The 24942-nt window shown below is 41.5% G+C and overlaps 1 protein-coding gene across 2 annotated transcripts; it reads left to right on the plus strand.

Annotated features, from left to right (window-relative positions):
• The first annotated feature begins 842 nt into the window (after positions 1-842).
• On the plus strand, positions 843-24075 carry LOC113484726 (interleukin-1 receptor-associated kinase-like 2). Of its 2 annotated transcripts, XM_026857254.1 has the most exons (14): positions 843-7060; positions 8898-9077; positions 14986-15156; positions 15859-15965; positions 17325-17519; positions 17703-17706; positions 17970-18030; positions 18461-18575; positions 18881-18990; positions 19360-19555; positions 20255-20317; positions 21365-21565; positions 21729-22245; positions 22623-24075. In XM_026857254.1, exons 1-14 carry the CDS (start codon positions 6874-6876, stop codon positions 22739-22741), a joined length of 2226 nt encoding a protein of 741 aa, XP_026713055.1. In that variant the 5' UTR covers positions 843-6873; the 3' UTR covers positions 22742-24075. The 2 variants fall into 2 exon arrangements, with proteins under 2 accessions (XP_026713055.1, XP_026713052.1); XM_026857251.1 differs by lacking the exon at positions 17703-17706 and having other exon boundaries at positions 17966-18030.
• The last annotated feature ends 867 nt before the right edge of the window (positions 24076-24942 follow it).

A 24942-nucleotide genomic window follows, 5' to 3' on the forward strand; every position in this document is an offset into this window, starting at 1 on the left:
GGGTGTGCTGCCGGCGCGTCCCCCCTTTTCTCTCCGCCACCCACCTCGGTGACACCCCCGCTACGATCGCGCAGGGCCTCCGGGGCTGCGGCATCTAAAGGCGGAGCTGATCGGTTCCTTCGGTTCCTCCTCAAACCCGCGCGTTCAGAACTGCGGTAACCGGCAGCGTTTTCTCTCCCAGGTCACCTCTGGCTCTTCCGGGACGCGGGGACGAACGACGGACTCCTGGTCAATCAGCAGGAGCTGTTTGTAGCGGCTCCCAACGTGAATAAAGCAGACATCACCCTGCCAGGTAACCAGAACAGGGCTGCGTGGAAACTGGTGAATGTTGTGCTTGATCTTTTTGTACTTCGGTGATCTAGTGAGAAATCACATACTTGAATAATCTACTTCAAAAATAGGAGGAGCTGGTGTGGGTTTCTAGCTAGAGCCAAGGTGGTGTGTCAAACAGAGCGATGGACATGCCTCTCGGTTGTAGATGTCTGGGTTCCGTAGGGAGCCTCATGACAAGAAATAAAGGGGTTTTTTCTCTTTCTAGCAAGCCTAGCGTGTTGTGGATGACGCTGTGGCGTGTCCTGTTCTGTATTGGTGGGTTGTCAGCAGCACTTAATGAGAGCCCTTGTGACGAGGTCATGTGTGTGTGTTTGTTTTCAACCTCAGTGTTCACCCTGAAGGAGAGATGTCTGCAGGTTGTTCGCAGTCTGGTCAAACCGATGGACTACAGAAAACTGGACATTGTTCGGTCGCTGTATGAAGAGCTGGAAGATCATCCTGATGTTAGGAAGGATCTTCAGCGGCTTTCTCTGGAGAGAAGTGAAACGCTGAAGAATGGAATTCTGGAATAACAGTTACTCACTTCAGACTTTAAACAGCAAACCACCGAGTTGCAGCAAGGATAGTCACTGCGAAACATGCCAAGGACTAACGTCTGTATTTTAAATTTTGAAACATAAACTCAGTCAAATTGTGCTAAACTTGCTGTGATGCTAAGTCAGACCCAAAAGACTAAATGGCGTGTAGAAGTGCACCAGGTTCCTGATGATTCAGTTCTGTTCTTCATTATGCATATTGCAAATTGATGACACTAGAGGCCTCGCACAGGTGATGCTCGGAGATGTGTTATTTGGACTGTATCTCAGAACACTGCGTAGGGACATAGATCAGGTCATCTCTTTGGATAATATGCATACAGATCAACTTTCTTTGTATTGGAAAGTAAATTACACCAAGGATTCATTTAATCCAGACTGTCATCATTATAAGTGGCGGACCAACACCAGTGTTTCTTGAATAGTTTGTTTTCAATGGAATTTAACTCTTTCACACTCAGCCCAGACTTGGCTGTGAATCACCAAGCATGGGGAGGTGTTTGTGTACACAAAGGTTTCCATCACCCACCTCCTGAGGGCCTGACCTGAAACATTATGTTGGTGAAAAGATGACATGTAAATGCTTGGGGGTTTTTCTGCCTCTTACCTTTATGTCATACCACCTTTGCAGCTGACATGTTTTTTACACAGATCATACCCCAAATGCCTTATTTATCCTTCATGGTTGGATTCTTGACTACTTGATCTCAAGGTGATCCAACCTAGGCCACCATATAGACTGGATCCTAGTTTTGGGGCACCTTCCTCCTCCACAGCTGCTTCCCCAATACAGGCATATCAGGTAGTGTTCCTAGAAGGTCAATGCTTCGAGTTGTACCTTTTCCTATCACAATGCAGTAGTTCAGGTCGTAGTGGGAGGCATTTTCAGGAGCATGGGCCACTCCAACTGCTTGTATCTCCTAAGGAACAGACTGCAGACTCCATCAGCTCCTACTGTCCTATTGCTAGGTCCAGCTCATAGACAGATCCACACTTTATTACAGGCTAAGCAAGCAGAGAAAACATTTCTTTACCTGTATTCTCTTCCCACTGTGCTTGAATTGAAAGTGCATTTGTGTGACTGTACACGTGTACTCCAGAGCAGCATAGTTTGTAGCAGGTACGTGAGTTGTCCAAGTAAAAGAAGTGGTGCTGTTCAATGTTGGAAGCAGGTTGATGGGAGATGATAGCAGTTATTTCTGTGGCATACGTTTCTTTCCAATTAAACATTCTAAGAAACACAGCTGTGAAACTGAGAATATCAACATATTCTGTAAGTATGAAATGTCTCCCCTGTTGTAGACTTGTTTTCTTACATATTGGAAGTGTATTAATTGATCTTTGTCATAAAAATGTAAATCTGTGTTAACGTTTTTTACACCAGTTCTGTCAAACACCTTCACTGTTCTTGTGACTGTGCTTGTGTTCCTGCAGTACCCCTGAAAGTCACTCTGCTTGGATCAGTAACAGATACTTTGGGATTGAGTTTACAAACCGGTCAGCCCCCTGTTGCTGCAGGACGGTGTCGTGGCTGATGCTGAACTGCTGTCACATCTTTGACAGTATCTGTCTGTCCATGAACAGTTTCTGCTCTTGCTGCCTTTAGCAGGTCTCTAGCAGAGGAAAGCAAGCCTGTGCAGGCCTCGAGAGCAGACATCAGAAGCCCCCCAGCTCCCAGGGAGCCCTTCAGTTCGAGGGTGCAGCGCTGTGCTCCGCAGGTGGGGTCCTGCAGGTACCCTGGAGGAGTTTCCCTCTTGCTGCCCCTGCAGTGCTGCACGTGATGATTAACCTGACAGCGTTGCCAGCCACTTCCAGAACACTGGCCTGCTTCACCCTGGAGTTTTAATGTAGTAGGTATTAGGTCTTAGGTTTAACATATCTGTACATACCATACACATTCTGAGTATTTCTGATTTATGTGGGATCTGCGATCTCTTCTGTTGCTTATTAGAATACTTCACATTTATTCCATGAGTCTGTGACTTCCAGTATCCAACCAGCCGTTGATACTTCCCTAGTACAGTTTGTCACTGCTAATGGATCGGATTCCTTGGATTCCTGTATGTTAGCAGACAGCAAAGCATACTTATGTATCCGTAGCTTGCCAGAACCAAGAACTACCTCATGATCTCACTGCTCACAGGAGTATCCTGTCTTTGCTTAACTTCTAGTTACATCTGCTGAATTCCAGGTCAACTTAATCCCTTGGCTAAAGAACAGTTCCTGATAGGCAACAATTAGTTGTGGATGCTTGGTCAATTTGCTGTGGTTCATCCTCATCAATTTGTGTTTTAAAAGTGAAACTTACTTAATTCTTTGGAAGAGTCAGTGCATTTACTCACAGAATCCCCAGCAGAAGGTGGCATTTCCCTGGATCCTTGAGGTATGTGAGTCGTAGGACGAATCTTACAAACCCTGCTTCAATTCTGTAGCATTTCCCTTCAGCACAGATGCTGCCCTGCACAGCAGGCCAGCTGCTCTCCATCCCCTCCTGAGGTGGCAAACACCTCATTTGAAGAACAGAAGCCAGGCAGGAACTTCTAGATTCCACATGAGGCAGCTATCTCTATGTTAGGCACTGTAGCATCTGATTTTTAGTACCAAAGTACATTATTTGGATCTGGCTTCACAACTTCATAATATCACTTCATTCTGCCAACAATAGCTGACTACTTGTTGCACAGCCACTAAGAGTAGGAAGTACCTTATTTTTAATATAATGATTGCCTCTTGCCTAATGTATAGCAAGTGACAATCCATGCTTGAAATCTAATACTTTCCCTAGACAAGATAACAAAGGAAATTCTACTTCCATGTTGCAGATGAAAACAAGTTTTCCAAAGTTATGCAAAAGTCTGGTAGAGGAAGGGACACCACCACTACAAAATCTGATGCAGAACCTGGTTCACGCAGCTGCCTCCCCTATTCCTCCCACAGCTGTCTTCTTGCAATGTAGATAACGTTTTCTTGTGATGTGAATTCTGTAACTACTTTGCTAATTTTAGCTCTCACATACCACCTAAGTGTTGATTTTCCTGTTGACAAAGAATCAAATACCTTTTTTTCCATATGTCAGGTTAAAAAACTCTTTCCTCTCTGAGAAGCACTTTAAAACATCTCTCACAGATAGCTGACAAGGGTTTGTTTTTACACCCCACAGAGTCACACCTGATACTTACTACATTTGGTTGTCTTGCCACAATCTGACAGTACTGCTGCAGGTCTTGCTGGTCTTGTCATTTTAACCTGCCTTGTCTTTTTAACCACCATGGCAGTGATTGAAAGCGTGCTAAACTGAGTTTAGTTGAGCTAGTCCTAAGAGCCCCATTATCAAATGCTCGCAAGACCCCACCATGGACTAGTTTGGTAATAACATCAGCCCAGCTGTGTATCTTAGGGTTTTTTACTTAGAGGCATTCTAGTATAAAACCAATTTGATTACATATTGTTTGTCACTGGAATGCAATAACTCATGATACTTCTGATATAATTTGTGTTTCATTCTGAAGCCAAACTCATGACTTGAATATTTATTCAAAGTGCAAGGCACTGGCAGATGTGAGGAAGTAATTGACATCAAAGCCCATTCAATTAGAATTGTTAAAGCAGGTGCATAAATGCTGTACTAGCAAGTTTGGGTCATTAAAGAACTCCTATTGATAATTTAAAAAAAAAAAAAGTAAACAAACCCAGATGTTATAGACAGGTAAACTTCTGGAGAAATGCTCAATATATGCAAGAAGGTATAATTCTCTTCTGGAGTGCTCCTTTGGGTCAGTATAATAAATAAATAAATAAACTAGAGAAAACCTCAGCTGGCTTTTAAGACATGAACATTGGAAAATGGAGCCTCCCACCAGTTACTCAGCTCGGTTAGTAATAAGTGAACGTTGTCGTGTATTTGTGACAACTACATTTGAAGATGTGGGTAGTTTTCAGCCGGAGTCACAGCGCCGTCCCACCTGACAGCCGTGGGAGCAGCAGGAAGTTGAGCAAGAGGTCGGGACTGGGCTGAAAATTCCAGCTCAACAAAACTGCTGAGTGCGGGGCCGTGGGAATGTGCTGCTGCAGGAAGTGCCCAGCCACAGCTGAAGGTGAAAAACTCCAGAGAAGTAACCAGTTATTCCGGCATTTGGTTGGTGTCCAAGGACTCAAGGAGGACACACAGCAGTACAGAGTCCTGCCTAATAGCTCATCATTTGAAAATTAAGGCAGAACAGCAGGAACAGGTTGTCTGAAAAAGTAAATTTCAGTTCCCTTGTAAAACCTTTTATTACATATAATTTTTAGGGCAAAACTGGACCCATACACAGTTAGATGCATTCTTTCCCCTTGTTTTCCCATGAAGCAAATAGTCCAAAAGGTGTCACAGTTTCTTCCCAGTACCCAAGGGAAAGAAGTGTCCTTTCTTCCTGCTTTTACCCAATTCTTTGCAACACAGATTTCAATCTCACATGACTTTCAGAGATGCTCTGGTCATCTTCCCACAACAGAGAATTTAGGTATGTGCCAGAGGGACAGTAAGCAGGGAAAAGGGAGGGGAAAAAGCCCATAAGTTTAACTATTATTATTGTTGAAATAGCACTACTGCTAAAACAGGGAGGTCCTAAGGAAATCTATGAATTGTGATATTTTAAATAATAACACACTTTGGATATTTTTCTATCTTTTGATCTTATAGCTACATTAATATCATATTTTTCAGCTTTTCCTTGCCACAGGGGGTTTAAGAAAGTCATTGTTACTTTAATGGTACTTGAAAGTCTCATGATTTTTGAGGCAAGAAATACAGAAAACTGCCAAAGTTTGAAAGTTTGACACTGAAAACAAGAGTGATCTGTATGGTAAAATACATGCAGATTATAAAGAACTCCTAAATTAAAAGCTCTCAAAATTTACAGTACTGTTTCCAATTAATACAAAAGACCTAGGGCTGAATATGAACAAAAAGAACAGAAAGAGGAATGGGTTACAATTACGTATTGCAAACTGTCCCACTGTGGCAGAGGTACAGCTGTAAGGCTCTCCGAGTAGGTCGTTCTGCCAGGAGTATTTGTAGCATGTACACTGGCAAATTAATTTATTATAAACTTTTATCAAAAGCATGTTAAGTACAAAAAAAGGGAAAAACTAAAAATTTAGAAAATTTTTTAAGAATGTATTTTAAACCTAATCCTTGACTAGCGAGACCTGGCCATATCACCACTTCTGATGTTTTTTCCTTCTCACTCCCTGCATCTGCTACCGCACTACATATTGTAATAAGTGAAATCCTGTGTGCTGCGACGATTGTAAAATCCTGGCAGCAGGGTCACTGCTCGGTATTCGCTGGCTGTGCTTTTTGCTGCCCTCTCTGTTGGTGTGTTTCTTCCTTAGATCTTGCGAGATCTTTGACACTTTCTCCATCTCCACTTGTACAGCGCCCAGTGCAGCCGGGAGCAGGGCTGGTGCAGCTCCTAGGGGCGCCTATGCTTAAATATACCCATATGGGCAAACCAAGCGCTAGCCGCCTGCCCTGGAGAGGTGGCCACAGCCTGTGCTGCCAGGCCGGTGGCTCTGCCGGGCCCCGCTCCCGGCCCGCGCACGCCTGGCCGCTCTGCCCCAGCAGTTGCACAGCCTGGCGGCAATACCAGCTGCGCGTAACACGCAGGAAGGCATCGTTCGCCTCCATCGCATGAAACTCGTAATTTGGCAACCCGGCTGGGGCAATGCGCGCTCATGGAAAGGAAAATCTGATTTGCATGTGGGGCCGGGGCATGACGTCAGCAGGAAGCAGCGGCGTGTGGTCTAACCCTGCCAAGAAACGCTCGCCTGTGTCACTCGGCTCTTCCCGCAGCGAGGAGCGAGTCGGGCCGGGGAGGGGGGGCAGGCTGTCGAGGCCGGCCCCTTTGAGAAGAGGAAGTTTTCTGGAGAAAATCCACTCGGCCACAGGCGGAGGGTGGTGAGCGCGCTGCCTGCTGCAGTGGCCGCTGCCCGCGGCGTGCGCCATGCGTAGCCGCTGCTGATGGCCGCGCCGGGGACCGAGGGCTCACCGGAGAGGGGCTGCGAAGCAATGACCCTGCAGCGGCCGCCCCTGGCCCCGAGAGGGGGCTGCCCCCCGGCGCTGTACATCCACAGCATGCCTGCCTGGGTGCTGGAGGACTTCTGCCAGAAGATGGACTGCCTGAGTGACTACGACTGGATGCGATTCGGTGAGAGCGGGCCGCGGCAGGGACACCTGGAGCGGGGCACGGCCGAGACGCCGCCATCCCCACGCAGGGCCTCTGGCCGAGCATGTCCTGTAGACAGGGAATTCCCATGCACCAGTCTGTTTTCGGGATCAAGTGAAATCTCCGATTAATGGGTGGAATTCCAGACTTCCGCGTTCCCTTGGCAGCCAGGCTCCCTCCCTTCGCTCTCCGTTATCTTTTACACTCCCCTCTCTGTTTGCGCTTTATCTTCTACACACTCGCCTGTTTTCACAGCATCCATCATATGTGCTTAGATGTTATTTTTATTCCTTGTTCCTTCACATATCTTCCTTCATACTTAACTGCCCCCATTTTTCTCAGGCTTGGCCATGTCCAGTTAGTAAGTACAGAAAACGTAGTCCCTGAGGTTTTTTAATTCTTTTTTCTGTATGCCAGTCCAAACAATTCTAACCTGAATCTTTTCTTAGCTGGCCTGTCTTCCTTTTTTTAACATGATTTTATTTCATTCAACTAACTCTGCCTGCTGAGTAAACTCTTACCCGTTAAACTTGCTGACTTAGGGTGGGACTCATCTCCGCTAACTTCAGCTTCATAAAACTGTGTCTAACGTCCTTCTAAAGCCAGACAGGGTGTGAGCTCGGGAAGCTTTGCTCACACACAGCCCCCCCAGCCCGTGAGCCCTTCTTCTTCCGTCTAAGCCAGCAGCACTGTGGCTGTAAGGCTCTCCAAGTAGATCATTTTGCCAGAAGTATTTGTAGTGTTTACACTGGCAAATTCATTAATAAATTTTTATCAAAAGCATGTTAAATAACAAAAGGGAAAAACTAAAAATTTAGAAGAACTGTTGACTTTAAGGACTTCAGGGACATAATTGTTGACTTTAAGGATTTCAGCGGGTACCTCCACCAAACCCCCAAGACCACAAATGAGCACAGCTGAACTTACACAGAATCCCAGGCCGGGGTGACAAGGTAACCGTGTGTCACAAACCACTGTTGCAGCACAGCTTGTCCTGCCTTCCCTCCCGTGAGCCCGTGCCCCAGGAGCCGGGGCTGCCACCTCCCGTCCCGCAGAGCGCAGCAGGCCGAGGGCTGCCCCGGGCAGGCGCTGTGGGGTGGGGAGCTGTGACATGCCCCCATCCCAAACGCGGGGCAGCGTCAGACACATGGGGTGTTGCAGGGTTCTCGCCCCTCGCCCTCCTCCAGCCCTTAGGCTGTGGCCGGGAGCGTCCAGCACGCGGTGGATTACGTGCTGGTGAGCCAGCCCCGAGGGGCAGAGGAGTGACCAGCGTGCGTGCGCATTCGGGAATCGGGACAGATGATGTAGGGTCAGCTGTGGCAGCGTGTCTCCTGCTCTCAGAAATGGCTGCTCTTCACCAACAGGTTTATCGGACTGTAAGTAACACCCAGATGATTCAGGTACTATTTGGCTTACCGTAATACTGGTATTTAGTGATACAGACAGGAGTGCAGTCTCACCACTGACTTCTGTTACCTGTTTTGGGAGAATCACACTAGGAACTTAATCTGAATTTACTTTGGTACAAAGTATTACAGTGAAGGAAGATTATGGGGAAAATAAGCTGAAAAGTGACTGGTTTCTCTTTTTGGGTCTCTGATATAACAACATTTTTTCCCAGAATAGTCAAAGGAATAAAAAGAATACTGTATTTTAGGAACTGAATTTTCTTCATGTCCACACAGCTAATCTATTGTGATCCTTCCTTTAAAAGTGTGCTAATGAAAAAGAAAAGTGTGTCTTGCACCTTAGCTTTCCCTGCTTGCGCTCACTTGGTTTTTCCGATTTTTAAACAGAAATATCTGTTGTCTCCCACCAGCCTCCTACGTGATAACTGATCAAACAGAGCTACGGAAGATCAAGTGTATGGAGAAGACAGGGATCAGCATAACAAGAGAGCTCATGTGGTGGTGGGGCGTGCGGCTGGCGACGGTGCAGCAGCTCCTGGACCTCCTGCATGGACTGCAGCTCTACCGGGCGGCTCAGGTCATTCTGGACTGTGAGTAGCTGCCCCTTCCTCCCACAGGGCATCTGTACTGCTTCTCAGAGCACCCAGACCCAATCCAGTGAACCTGTCTTGCTAGCCAAAGAAACTTTTTGCTAGGAATCTTATGCTCAAACTGTAAAATTTTTCCACTGATTCTGATTTTCTACTCTCTCAAATAAAATTTGTGATGGGAAAGGAAGAGGTGACATAGAGAAGGAATCACTGGTCTCTAGTTCATCATCCCGCCTCTGTAGCGGCCACCTTAGATGCTCTGAGAGGTGCCAAAGAGACTGGCTGTGCTCTGAACCAGGGCTGGTACTTTCATGTATCAGGCAGGATTTCAAAACAGAGCTTAATTATGAATGTTTTAATTTTTTCATACACTGTTGTTTCTCCATGAAATTTTGTCCTTATACTCTAATTGTCAAAAAACCCACAGAGTAGAAAAACATATAATCAGTTTTGCCCATGTAGCCTGCTTTCCTGCACCGTAAGAGAGGTTATGAAAAGGAGAAATGGTTTATGGACTACCTACATTACTATTTATTTATCACACTTCATATTTCCTCTGTTTCTCTCATATGTTGTCCAAATTAATCAGCTGTAGTCTTTTCTAATTCTTTGCATGTAGTTCTTCTCATGTATCTCCAGTTTGCTCTATTTCAGATTTATCTTTTTGAAGGTAGGATGATTAGTGTTTGAACTCAAGTGTGGCTAGTTAAGGTAAACCACTGCCTTATAGAAATCACAACGCTTGTAAATATAATTTTCCTTTCCACTTTTCTCCATTGAAAATTAAATGTCTCAATTGCAGCTGTCCATTTTTGTAAGCCAAATTGTACCTTATTCTGGTTCTACCGCCAAATCTGTTGAACCCCAGACAATACACTGTCTTTCTGCCAAAAAAAGGAGTGGGCATTCATTCATTCATTCATTCATTCATTCATTCATTCCCCTTTTCACACATATTCCCACCCAAAATCTACTTTCTGGAAATGAGAGGTTTGTGTGAATTTTGCCAGTTGTCCATAGAGAATTATTAAGAAGAAAAATTACAGGTTTTTGTTATGTGGCCAAAAATGCTTAGAGAAGTACTATCCAGGTGCATGTGGGAAACACTCAGAGCTCATGAGGGCGTACACCTCCCCAGGTGGAAGATGTGCGGGAGTACCATCTGCTTTTCACATCCCTTGAGAGGGAAACTGCCAGCGGCAGGGGTGGGTTTGGGTTCCACCCAGCGGCTGTTGCGACAGAGCAGGCTCCCTCCGCAGCCAGAGGTGGCATCCGCTGCCCAGCAGCAGTTCTCGGGGAAAGTCCAGCCATGCATCACGGGGTTCTTGCCACTTTTGTGCAGCACTGCTGTTCTTCAGTAGTTCCCTGGCACCGGCGTGACTTTTAACCTTCATTTTGGTATGGCAGAAAAAAAAAATCTTTTAACAATAGTATTCTAAATTCTATTATCTTTTTAAAAAAAAAATAAAAATAAGTACTACAGCACAAGCAGCCTTAGAGCAAATTCTGACTTGGTACATCAAACACAATCACCACAGACCCTAATGAGAACGTTGCTCGGCTAATATAACTGATTTTGGCATCACTCACATGCAGCCTTTTGATTCAGCAGATGAACTTTCTGACTGAATTCAGTCACAGCATTCCACTTAGGAGACCAGAACGATTCCTACTCCTCATTCCTCAGCAAAGCAAACAAAGCTACAGGAAAGCAAACTTAAATCTGTTTTAATTTGTATATCGGTAATCCAGTTGTTCATTTAATCACAGTGATTGTGACTTTGAAGGTCCAGTCTGAGTGGACAGGATTGAAAACAAAATCATGATTTATTTTTATTTTTTAAATCGCTACATTGAGTAAGTCTGATCTCGATATCAGTAGTGCAAGTAAGCCTAGCTCCCTGATAATTGTATTTTTATACTCTGGAGTAGAGGGTGACTTCCATGATGGGATGACACTTTTGCTCTGTGCCTGTTCGGTATTTTAACACAGTTGATTCCTACTCCATAAGGAGAGTTTCTGGGTGCTCTTACACAATGCGGTATAACCTACCACACCTTAAACTCTAATTAATTACAGTCCTTGCCTTCTTTCCCTGTCAGAGCGCGTTCTGGGGCCTGCCTCTGTTTATGGCTGCCTTATTTGGGTGTCTTCCTTTACAGAGTTCATTGACTTTTCTGTAATCCTGCTTTATACATTGTGATTTAATAAAAATACTCCTGCATTCTCCTTCTGAGAAACATTAAAACTGATACTGAAAAATTTGAAAAATAATAGCAGCAACAATTTTCAACATAATTTTTATCTGTCGTGGAAAAGGCTGGTTTTGTTCAGTTAGGAATGAGGCCTTTTCCTTCTCACAAGGGTTAATTTTGCCATTTTTGCAAAAGCTGAGTTCAGAGACCTTCAAAAAATTACTTGTTCTAACAACTGAGATGATGCTGCTTTTACTCCAAGGTAGAGGGTTTTCTCTTCCAGGCCTTTAAAACAAGACCATGAGCAGATTTCAAACTGAGATTAGTTCAGCACATTGCAGTGATGATGGCTCCAAGAGAAGCTTCATGTTTCACAGAGCTGCCTAGAGGATCTCTCATCATTAGACCTGGTCCTGTGTGCAAAGGCCAGAACACGGGACTGGATCAAATCCTGAGAGGCAGCATCTTAAAGCCTCTGGCAAGATTGCTTACACAAGGACCAAGTGAGATTTCTCTCTCTGATATGTACAATGCAAAGAATCAGGCTTCCAAGCCAGGAGCAGCTTCCAGCAACATTGTCATTAAAAGTAAAGATATGACACAGACAAAAATAATCATCATCACTGCACCAAAACATTCATTATCCTTCTGTTTGACTGACTGGTTGGTTTTAAGCGGTGTGTAAATACCACTGTAGCTTGTGCAATACACACTCAACTGCAGCCTCTGGTTCAAATGGGGATTACCTGCTTTCTCTTGTGCTTCAGTGATTTACCTTTTTTTGGTTTTTTGAGCTTTCTCAGAAACATTTCCGAGACTTTTTGAACTTCACTTGCCACAAGCTGCAAGAACTGAGGGTTTTCCCCCTGTTAATGCAAATCAACTTCCTCCAGGCTGCAGTACACTGTGATTTCTAAGGAAAAGCTTGGTTTCTAAAAATTGTAGTTGGCTGATGCAAGTATACAGGAATCATTGTAATGATTTCTGTGGGCTAGATAGTAAATTGGAAAAGTAAATATTAAGAGATCATGGCAAGAAATGGACATACTCAATTCAGCTCATTAAGATACAGAACTGATGTCATAGGTCTAACATACCTTTGTGTCTCTGGTTTCCTGTGTGACAGTGGTGAGCAACAATCTTGGGCTGTTCTGTGAAGGGCTTCATAAGGAGTTAGAAATTATTTTGGTTCTGACTCTTGACTCTGTAAAGCGATATGAAGGCTAGATAAAGAGGGCTTAAAAGAGATGGAAGACACAAATCATGTGGGGTGATCAATTATCAGTTATGTTTCTGGATGATGAGTGTTCTTTTTTGTCCAGATCAATTCAAAGGCAATAAATTGCAAAACTACAATTAAATGATCATTTAAAAAACCTACTTATAGTTGTCTTTTATATTGAAGTCCATAGCAAAACCTCCTATTCATTTAAGTGGCAGAAAGTCTGGATTATTTTTTTGCTCTGTCATGTGGAAGTAGTTAATTTTTTCTGGAATAAACTCAATATGTGCATTCCACTGTGTGCACAGTCATAAGCAGAAGTGATTTCTAGCAGGATATTTTTAGGTTTAGATTCTTAACCCTCTATTTCTGCTTTTTTATCTATATCTGAATATGCTTACTCAGGTGATTCCCCTTGAGCAGATATGGAAAATACATTGCTTATTCTGTTGGGCAATTTAGAAAACTAAGTGGTCCTTACATCACGGTAATTTTATTCATTCTGACTTAAAGCAATCAGACACAACACACAGGCAGATGTTTTGTTGGCAGATTACTTCCAGGAGAGTTCTACCTCTCTTAAACAATTTCTTCCTTACTCTAGTCCCACTTCTGAATGTCCATAATAATAATTTTTTTCTTATGCCAGTTCTTTTGCTTCAGTGGTGACCTGCCTGATGTGCAGGAAGTTGCAAAATTCATGAAAAACCCTGAAAAATAAGTTGAAAGAGGGAAGTGAATCTAATTTGAGAGACTTCTAGGTTAAAGTACAGGAGTGAAAAGCCAACAACTGCAAAATACAGGGACTGTCAGTTTTGAGTAAAGGCCTGCAGGCTGTTCAATAGCTAATTTCAAAAACCCGTAAAACTGAGGATTTCACGCGTTCTGACACAGTAGTAAAGAACCATACCTGATTTTTCCGAGTTTTAATTTTAAGACCTAGTTTCATTCTAACCTGCATTCATAGGTGACATTGAAGAAAGTGGATACACACCCTAGAGGTCAAAGGAAAAAAACCTGCGTGACGTGAACATGCCCACTTCTACCATTACTGCTTTTCATGAACTCCTACTCTTCAGGACGCTCAGTACGCTGAAACTGTCCCCGCTTGTCTTCTCTTACACAGTTGTACTGAATCTTGGTTTGTTGCATGTAGCACAGATTATAAATGGAACATACCACTTCCTGCTTGTGTCAGATGCTGCCCAGCTTGCTCTGTACAAAACAAAGAACACAAAGCTATTATCTGATTTCAGATGCAAACTGAGGCCTGTGGCTTTTGATCCCAAGGCCACCACCATGCTTAAGATACAAAACTGAAAAAAACATGACAAAAACCCCCTGTATTAATACTTGTGCTTATGTTCTTTTAGATAAAAACAAAACATTCACTGTGATTTTTAAGAAAATGCTAAATGTGTTGCTGATAAAAGGTGCCAGGTAAAGAAAAGTTTAGAACTACAACCAGGAAAATATTGTTAACAGGCAGTAGGAAGTCCTTACATCACTCTAGTGCACACAGGGCATTTCTAAGCTCCTTTTCAACATTAATTTTAAATGTATTTGTGCTTAAGAATTCAGCTGTTTCTTTAGCCTTTGACAAGTGTTTTGTAACAGTATCTTGATTTTTTTAATGTTATGTTTTCTCCATCCTAACTGTATCCTAATTTAATTTTAATAATTCCCTCTAAGATGTACATATTTTTCAAGTCCCTTTATGCTAAAAGCATGTTTGTACTTCTTTTAACCAGACTTCAAGCTGCTTTTCAGGCGTGATTCTGAGATTTTGCCAAGCTGTATAAAATACAGGATTATTTAGAGCTGTAGTGATTCAATAATTTGGCCTTTAATTTTTCCTTATATATCAGTAGGTCTTGACCTTTGACCATGTTTGTCTTTTCCCTAGATTGTTTCCAGTTTGTTTTTTTCTGTTCATAAGTAGTAATATGATCCTTTATTGCAAATAGTTCTATATAGGAAAGTGTTTTCTGGGAATGGACATGGTCGTTACACTAAAACCACACAATTGAAAATAGTCCTAAAATATTTAACTGACTAAAACAAATACAATTCTGTCAAACTTCCCATCAGTCTTGTGACAATTAACAAAGAACTAGATGCCTTCTTTAGGCTGGGAGATATTTGTGATATAAGATCATTGGCTGAAGGATGCTACATAGAAAATGTCAAAATAAATATACTATTATGGCTAATTTCATAATGTAAGAGACTATCTTTTGCACAGTCATCACTGGTATGAGTTTGAAGCTATCACTTCTTATTAATTTTCAGTAGTAGATGTCATGAAGATGGTTTGAATTTAAATACCAATAGTATTCCAGTAATTTAACAATAAATTGCTTGAATGTTCATTTTGATATTCATGTTAATTTACAGTCTGTTTTCCTGATTAGGATTATTTTCTGATAATTTATTAGAGTCAGATTCTATTTTTCCTGGTAATCTTCTTTTCTTTGTTCTCTTTTGAAGGGACATCAGCCTCTAATATTGCCACCTCTGAAAAAGAATTGCTGGTAGAGCCACCTAAACAGGAGAATGTATCTTTAACTCCGACAGAAAACAAAAAGAGAGAGAGAGAAAAGGAGATAAGTCTGTTGCCATCACCGGACTCTTCACATCTGGGAGTACCACCAGCAGGCAGTAAGTAAAGCAATAGATTCTGAATTTGCTCTAATGTGAAATGACCATACAGACAAGACTGCTTCCCATGCACTCTCAGTACAGTGTAATGGATAAATTCTTCTTCAAAATGGTCACATCTGAATATTTGCCTTTCTCCTAGCACTGTTGTCTCCTGAGCTGTTTATTCCTAACTTTAGCACACAGCCTCCTGTTCCTCCTTCCTACAGCTCTCTTGGCCTGGAGAGATACTGGCAATGTCTATCCTGCGGGATCTCCAGATGCTTCCCAGGGCTCTGTGGACACCCCGGTCCTGGCTCCATACTCAGACTAGATCAGTGCATACATTTCCTGCCCCTTGTGCCTCTCTCCATGCACAATAAATCTGGGCTGTAGGAGATCCATGCACGGGTCAGCAGGCCCCTCTGCCTGGGGAAGGGAGGGACCAGCACCGCAGGACACACTGAGGAGAGCAGTGGCTGATGGCACGGACATAGGGAGCTCTATGTTCCCGCGCCAGGACAGAAACCTGCGTAGTCATCTTGCGAAGGGCAACCAGGAAATAGCTCACTATCTTCATAGAGTATTCCACATCTTGAGGGCTTGTCACAGGTTATCCCTGGTTAGGAAATTCAACAAAATACTCTAGACCTTCATAATTAGTCCCAGGCTGCAGTATTATAAATATAAGGTATATTTTCAATGCTGTTATTTCAGTTTCAGGTGCTGTTTCAGAAGGAGCCTTGTACTCACTGCCTTTTCCACCACCTCCCCCTAGAGACCTTCTGAAATCCTTACAGTCAAATCCTTCTGTCTCATCAAGTGTGAAGGTAATCTCACTGATTATAACAATGACAATCATCTTTATGACATTCTGTGTTTTTTCAGTTAAAGTTTATCCCTCTACTTGTATAAAATACAGATCTAGTGAAAAAGTTTGGGCCGAATATAATACTAATGCTTTCATTAGATTACTCACAGTTTACATCACTTTTTTTAGCCAGCAAAGGACCAGTGAGAGAAAAAATTAACAATATTGCTTAATGCATAGCTCAGCATGGGTAACATCCCCACAAATAGCAAATAGGACTTAACATTTCTAGTGTGATCATAGGACAGTGCAATATATACCACTGGCCAGTCAGAATGGCGTACTTGTTTTAGTTTAATTTTATATGTAAAATGTGGTTTCAGCTCAAAACTGGACTAGTATCAAATTTAAGTCAGGTTGCCCAGAGCCTTGTGTAGCTGACAATTGAAAATCTCCAGGGATGGAGGTTCTGTCACCTCTCTGAGCCCCCATTCCAGTGCTTAACCATCTCACCGTGAAAAGTTCTTCTCATGTTCCTAACGATTTCAGCACCCAGTCTCCAGTTCCTTCCTCCCTGTAGCAATCTTGTCTTTAAGACAGTCTAGCTAGACCTGTCCTGTGGGTTCCCAGGCTGTTTACCAGATCAGTGTGCACACTCTGATCCCATCATGGTTCTGCCTTGGCCTGTTTTCTTTGGCTTATTTTGTTCAAGGATTTTAAAGAAGATTGTGTTTCAAGAGTACCAGCCAGAAGAGAAGATGGTTACAAAGAATGCAGCAGTTTCAGAATTTCTTGAGAGGGAGTTAATGTTTTGTTTTCTCAAGTCTGGAGCACCCTAACGTTGTGAAAGCTGTGTGATTAGGCTACAGTGGAACTGTAGTAACACTTGGCATTAGGACTTGCCACACTGGAAGCAAGGAATTATTGTGCAACTGAGGCCTGGTGCTCCAGAAGTAGCTGTGAAGTTCCTACCAGAACATAAATACATTATGAGGGACCCTGCTTTCTCTTGTTAACTGTTTCTTCATATATGCCCCAGGCATAAAAATTAATATTTTTTGTAACTTAAACTAACATCACTTCAGATAAAAAATATATGGACTTTTAAACAAAACTGTTTTCTGGGAAAGGTGGAAATGCAAATTGGTAACTGTTTTCAAGTCGTTTCTACTATGCAAAATTTTTACATCAGCGAAGAACATCAAGAGAGGTGTTACAAAGGGAAACCCTAATGGGGGATTGCACAGTGCCTTCCATGGTTTCTTTCAGTAGTCACAGTGATTGCTTAAATCATGGAAAAAAAAAATATAATACCCGAGAGAAGGAAAAAGCATATGAATTTTCATGAGATAAACTTGTTTCTTCTACAAATGTGTAGCCTTGCAGCTCTTCTACTCCTCAGCAGGAGACAATGACTGACCTCCCCAGCGGGAGCCTTTTGTGGACCCAGAGGGAAGTTACCAATGCCACTGACGGTTTCAGTGACAAAAGCAGAATCTGTGAAGGTATTTTTGCGGATGTCTACAAAGGTCAGAGAAACAACATAGTGTATGTCATCAAAAGACTGAAAGAGGCAAGTACTTCACATTTTCTTTTCTTTCGAAGGGGGAATGTTATTAGTATCTCTAGAACATTAGGAGTTCTTGTTTAATATTGTATGGGCAGGGAAACAGAATGACTACACGTGAGGAGAGGTAAACAGGAAATAACGTAAAGTAAATCTAGATTCAGCAAACACATATGAGACTGTCCTCAGGTGGGTGGTTTCATTGACACTGTCCATGGGAGTAGCCTGCAGTCTAGCTACCTGCATCGATGACTGGATCAGAGGTGTCTTTACACTGTTTCTAGTTCTAGTTTCCAATTAATTGCTGCTTTTGACACAAAGTTGCCATCAGCAATACTTGCCTATTTTCTAAAGTATACTTATGTAGTATCACCTAGAGACTAAAAGATCTGTACAAATGCAACACCTTCACAATTACTACTGACATTCTGTTGCGTGTTTTCATCTTTCAGACAGAATGCACAAACCCAAATTCCACCCAAAGATTCTTTCATACAGAAGTACAGATTTGCTTTCGGTAAGCAGTGGCTTTCAAATGCAGTCTGTGAGCATCCTGCACGTGGCCCGTTGCCTGTGTGTTTAGTTTGGGACTGATGTGTCCATCTCCCAGGCACTGTGCTGTTCTGGGGACACTGGGTTTAGGCACAGCTGGCGTGGGTGCCCTGGGGAGCAGCGTGCCTCCTGGCGATGCCGTGAGTCCCCACTGAGCAAACTTCTGGAGCTCTGTATCCCTCCTTGCTGCTTCCCACTGGGCTGCACTGTAACGGTCTCTCCTTGCTGCTAGGTCAGTCAGCCTTCTGCCATCCTGCTCAGGGCCATTCCATGCTTCCAGCTGCAGGACACAATTCCCAGCTGCCTTCAATTTAGGAATTTATTTCAGTTCAGGAATGTATTTTTCTGGGTTGCTCTTATTTTATTTGCAAATCATTGCTGATCTGTGCCTGCAGGTGTTGTCACATCAACATTTTGCAGCTGCTGGGTTTCTCAGTAGAAACTGGAATGCACTGTCTGATATATCCATACCTGCCTAATGGATCACTACAAAACAAACTTCAGTGTCAAGTAAGCAAATAATCTGCATCTGTTATCAGATCTGTGGTTACAAGTCCTGTCCTGTTATTGTGTAAAAAGCAGTCGCATTGCTTTGAATTATGAAAAACAGGCAAAAAAAAAAAGTGCCCAAATATCTTGACTGCAAGTACTGCAGATGCAGTAGTACTGGAAGGCTGCAGCTCTTCTCCAGTTCTACTGCAAAGCAAATCAGGTCAACAGGAAGTTTCTGCTGTGCAGCCTTTAGATTTTTTAAGGTAATAAAGAATCTGCATTGCACGGTGGAAAACACCATTTTTTTCCTCACTTCCTTGCAGGATGATCCTGCTCCACTGACCTGGGAGATGCGAATTAGCATTTCTATAGGACTCATCCGAGCTGTACAGTATTTACATAATTTTGGAATTCTTCATGGCAATATCAAAAGGTGAGGAGTTTGGCATATCAACACTCCTTTGTCACCTGTTAATTCCAGGATTTCTTTAACAATAACAGCTGAAAGCTCATGAAATTTTGAAAACCATTTGCAGTATCTTTCTGCTGTCTCTTGTTCTGTAGGATGTTTACCATTTTACATTTAATCCATCTCTCTTTGCTAAATGATGGCACTATATTCTTTTGAAGTAATTTTTGGAGTGATTTTTCTTCCCCCTCCCCCTTTCTACCATTCTTTATCCTTTCATTCATACACGGCAGGCCAAATGCTGGAAACTTTAAAAGCGTAAAACTGTAATTCATTACCACGAGTTAAAGTAATTACTTGATCAGTGTTGTTATTTGTCTGTCTTTATCACAGCTCAAATGTCTTGTTGGATGAAAACTTTACACCAAAGCTTGGACATTCAGGTCTACGATTATGTTCTGGTGATAAAAAATCAGAATATGCTGTCATGAAAACCAAAGTCCTACAAGCTTCCCTTACTTATCTGCCAGAGGATTTTATCAGACATGGGCAGTTAACAGAAAAAGTTGATATATTCAGCTGTGGTGTGGTACGTTGCCTTTTTCCTATGTTCTGTTGCATTCTTTGGTGCTTCTAGACAGGAAATTGCATATAAGAGCATGTGCCTCATAGAGTGGTTTTGCCAGCAATTTCATGTCATAGTTGCTGACTATATTGTGTGTTGAAATCCTGGGTTTAATTACGTTCGCACTCCAAATATATTTCAGTTGGTGGGAGAGTGAGGTGAATCTTTTGAACAACAGAAACAAAATTGTTTCTTACGGGAAAAAAAATATTACTGCTGATCATTTAAAAAAAAAGAATAGCAGAAACACTACAATTAGGTTCTCAAAGTTCTTGAAGATTTACCCCATGAAGTGCTACAAATATTATTTGTTAATTTGGAATTTCAACTAAAACAACTGATTGTCTGTGATGTCACCTGTCTCCAGGTGTTTCCATTTAAATAGGAAATCACTCTATTTTATCTATATTGAGAATTACTTTATTCTCATCCGTTGTTTCAACAATATTTATTGTATCTAACTATAAAATGTGGACTTGGCTCTGGAGGTAGATCTATAGTGTCATGAAGATTGCCCAGATCTGGCACTGTTACGCTATCTGAAGTAAAAACCTAATTTCAAAGTGCCCTGGCAGTTTAACATTTCTTTATTTAAAAAACTTAATTTTTAAAAATAGAATTAATGCTGAACAAATTGTTTTATCTTTCAAATACACTTTCTAGGTCTTAGCAGAGATACTGACAGGGATTAAGGCACTGGATGAAGGAAGACACCCCATTTATCTGGTAAGAAAAAGCAGGGATAATGAATACCAACACGAGTGAATGGGGTTACTATCATAAAATGACTTGTCATTTTATATAAATACAGTTTGTTATTTGTAGTCTACTGTACACACCCTGAAGAAGGGGTGATTAGAAGCCATATCCTGGTTCTATTACCACCAGTAGCCTACTGCCTTTAGACAGAAGCAGAATCTACATCCCCATTTCACATACCACACTCAGGAGTGCTGGCCCAATTATATTAGGAGATACTCCAGAATAATTGGTGTTTAAATATATGCTGATTTATAATAGAAGGCTTTGTGCTGAAATGCTGCTACATGTTTTTTATGTGTCAGAAAGAGGTGTTATGAGCCAAACTGAACGGGGAAACCTGGATAGGCAGTAACTGCAGCTGCTCATCATCATGTTTATCAGGCATTTATGTATTGCACTGGTGTCTGAAATTTATATCCTGGCCAATTTGCCCAAGCTGTGATTAGAACTACACAAAGGTTTTTCAGAAGCAACCAGAACTGGCCAGGCTCATTAACACCATCTCCATGAAAACTGACTCCACCTGTATTCCTTCTATGGGATATGCCCCTGATTTGCCACCTTGTTAAAGCCTTTGCGGGGAAAGTGATAGTATTCCTACTTACTATTTCCAAGCAATTCAGCAATATTTAAATGGATTCAAAAAATAAAGGATCATAGGTTTCTGATTAACAAATGTTTGAAAATCCCTGTGCAGGAATGCTGCTGTGTACAGTGTTAATTGTTTTTCATTCATATAAATAGGCCTGAGCCTAGAAGAGCTGGGTCTGCTGTAGTGAACTTGGCATTAGACACATGCAGAGAAAACCTTTGGCCTTTTCTCTCCTGTGAAAACAAACATTTCTGTCACTTGCACGAATGGACATTCTTAAAGCTTTGCGGTCTGTAAACCAGCCATTAAGGAGCAATAATAACAAATCTGTGACAGGACTCATATTCTCAGTGATTCAGATAGAAATAAATGTTTGTGCTAATTTTGCCTTTATTAACATATCTTTTTCCTTTGAACAGAAAGATATGATTTCTGATGAAATACAAATAGCAAAAGAAAGTTCACACTCCAAAGTAAAAAACTTTGAAAAGGTAGCTGCCAAGGAAATATGCTGTAAGTATCTAGACAGGAAGGCTGGACACTTGCTGGAAGAGGTTGCTGTTGATTTTGCCTCGGCCATCTGCCTTTGTCTGAGAAAGAAGAATTCTAACATAGCAGAGGTAATATTTTAAATACATGACCAAGATTCTAGTCTTCTTGACAGCAAGGTCTAAAGCTACAACATTCATGCCTTACTTATTTTTGAGTGTTGGCGTAGGAGAATATGTGTAAACAGGGACATGGGAATTATTTTGCATTCAGAGATTTTGTTGTTAAAAACAGGTGCTTGAAATTATGGAAATGGCTGGAAAAAAATTAAAAGAGCATTACATCTGTGGAGGCAGCACTTCTGGATTCTCCATGAACACTCCAGAAGAAACTGATGATGAGACCACTAGTCTCAGCGTGGACATGCCTTCTGCCGGGGAGACGAAGGAGGCCGGCGCGCAGCCAGCGGTCCCGACGGGTGCCAGCCCACACACACCTTTGACAGGAGCTGCCTCGCCTGACATCTACTGCGGACATGTGTCGAGGGTCCCTTGTGAATCAGATGAATCCAGTAGTTTTATATGGAATCCTTCAGAAAAATCTGAAGATGAGCTATCTAGCAACAGCTGTAACAATTCAGAAAACATGGCAGCCTCTGATTACAGCATCAAGCAGGAACAACCTGCAAATGGACTCCAGGAAAGAAATGCAGTGTGCAGCAAAAGTGATGGCGTCTTGGAAGCAGCGTCTACTGCACAGAGCACCTTTCAGGAAAAAACTGCAGACCTTGAGTCTTCATGTTCTTCACAAGGTAAACCTAGATAAATCTGAAGGGTGCATGCTGAATGTGCAAACACAGATGATCTTCAAGCTGTTTTGGCAAAACTGCCCGTGCTCCTGCTGTGATAACCAGTCTTTGTAAAAGTGCTCTAGTGTTCTGATAGTAGAGACAAATTATTTTCTTCTCCAGAACTGCTTAGGTCCTTCTTCCTACTTCTAAACACAATTCAATCAATCTTTTCTTCTTGGATATGATTTTACTAATAAATCTACAAAATGTTCTCAGGTTTTCTATCAGATTTTTTCCTAAGCCAGTTTTGGGGTTGGTTTTTAAATTTAAAATTAGTGTTTATTCCTTAGACAATAGATGCTTTTTTTTCTCAGTATTTGTGCTTTTTTGTTTTTCAGCATCAGCCAGAGAGACATCTTGGAAAATAAATATAAATGATCAAAAAAAGAAGCTCATGGAAAAAATTTTGCTCTATGAAGAAGACCAGTTAAACAGCTCTGAACTCTTTGAATCATAAATGGCTTTACTAGCAGTGGCCAGCTCAGAAGAAATAAGGACTGTCTCTTCATTAAAGATGGTAAAAGTGTACCTTTCATGTAAGGTTAAGTAGCAGATTTGGATCAGAAGCATTAGTCCTGACTGAAGAAAACAAAAGTGATTAGCCTGAGAAGAAACAGGATATCTGTTCTAAAGCAGATGAAAGCAGAATGCTACTCTGTAAACAGAAATGCCTTACCCCTTTTCATCTGCAATGTGAAAAGATATGGCAAACACAGACAATTGCCAGAATAATTTATGATCCTTTTGCAGTGTATTTCAGAAAGCATCTACAATTAATATATGTCTTATTAAAAAAACACAGTTACAGGGCAAGCACTGATCAGCAATTAGTTAGCAGTATCCTTCATTGTTATCCCCCTGTGCACAAGCAGGCAGCTACCTTCAGGGAAAGTGGAGTAGGTTTCAGTTTTCAAAGGAATCTCTCCTATTCCATACAATCTTAGTCCACGTTCTCAAAAACACTGCATTACCACAGAGGGGAATTTTTATGCAAGTTCTCGGATGTATTGTACATAACTCATTCTCAATTTGAACTGCACTGAGCAGAGTTGTCAGTAAAGAATTTAAGCCGTGTTAGTCTACTCTATGAGCTGCTCTACTACATATATACAGAGGACACCATTTGAAGTCTGACCTTTAAGCTTCACTTCAGGAGCTCTGAGACAGTGTTTAATACTTCATAAGAGTATTTTTGGAAATTATTTTTTTCTTAGTGTCCTTTACATGTTGTTAAGGTTTCTCATTGTGTTTCACATGGTAACTGTTGTATATTTTCGATTAGGGACAAGATTTTAATTTAATATATCTTTTAATTTTGTTATAGGTGACTTGAAATGTGATTTGTTATATTTATTTAGCAATGGGTTAAAGAATCTGAAAGATGAGCTAGTAAGTGGACCTGTTTGTGGTGCCACACACTTGCCACATGTTCTCAGAGAGGAATCGTTTTGTGTCTCTTGGCTTACCCAGCGTTAGCAACCTTGGGGTCACCCTTGGTGATCACGCTTAAACAAAAACCAGTAGGAACTGGTGTGCTGTCATATTTATTATCAAGTGAAAGTGCCCTTAAGAAAGTGCCACTTTTATTGGTACGGCTATTTATTATTTGTAATAGTGTTAGCATATTCCACTCTTGGGCAGTCTGAGGAAATACTGGTTTGTTGCAAACAAAAAGAATATTGGAACACGCAACTCAGCTTTTGGACAGGTGACTGCTGCCTCCTGAGCATAGGTAATAGGGCCTGACAAACAGAAATGGCTAAAATTCATGATGGAGTTCAGGGAATACTTTTTAAAATCTGACTTTATATGTAATTCTTTTCATTGAAATTGTTAATAATATAGTTCTCCTAGCTCTACACAAAGGTCTCTGAGTAAGGCCTCACATCTGTATTTGTACAGTACCTAGTTCATTGTAGGTACTGTTACAAGCAAGTAAAAGTATTATAACTAAAGACCTGAGTATTAGAATCATCTACACATTCATCAGATTGATTTCTACACTAAAACTTTCTAAAGTTCCTTAATTATAAGTGCCTTGGATACTGTCTATATATTTGCCAGTGTCCGTTTTTTTTATTTTATCAGAATCAAACCAAAAAAGCATTGGTACTGACATAAGAAACATTGAATATGTTCAGATTGGTCAATAACTACTTAATTCTGTGTAAGATTTAATTAAGAAACATCATGGTGCTGGAAATCTAATATTCGTTGGTTTTCATGGATATATTTTTGGAGGTCCATGGTATATACTTGGGTCTCCCCCAGGAAGAAATGCACAGCCACACCCCAGAGCTGAATGGAAAACCTAAGTTTTTTAAAATGAGAAACGTAATTTAGACGCAGTTCTGTTTCACAAAAATGCTTTAAAGGTTTTGTTTTCCTGTAGTCACAAAATGAAATTGTTATTCTTGGCCATGTTCCATGTTAGTTTCAAAATATTCTGAAGTGATATACATGGTCCTGTAGCGTTATGTGAGTATATAATGTAACATGATACTGCGGAGTCTTACAATACTCAGGTACATAACTTTGCTAGTCAGTATAATGTGTGTTTTAATCTCAATTTGGCATTTTATACATTACTATTTACTAATACCTTTGTGAATAAAAAAAAAAATGGAAAAAATCCTTTCTTTATAGCCTGCTTTTCCA

The sequence above is a fragment of the Athene cunicularia genome, assembly GCF_003259725.1.
Source record: "Athene cunicularia isolate RWA chromosome 12 unlocalized genomic scaffold, athCun1 chr12_part1, whole genome shotgun sequence".
Lineage (NCBI taxonomy): Eukaryota > Metazoa > Chordata > Aves > Strigiformes > Strigidae > Athene > Athene cunicularia.

Coding starts and splice junctions, on each gene's coding strand:
- LOC113484726 (XM_026857254.1), top strand. CDS start 6,874: ATGGCCGCGCCGGGGACCGAGGGCTCACCGGAGAGGGGCTGCGAAGCA. Junction 7,061..8,897: donor CTACGACTGGATGCGATTCG/GTGAGAGCGGGC, acceptor GTCTCCCACCAG/CCTCCTACGTGATAACTGAT. Junction 22,246..22,622: donor GTCTTCATGTTCTTCACAAG/GTAAACCTAGAT, acceptor TTTGTTTTTCAG/CATCAGCCAGAGAGACATCT.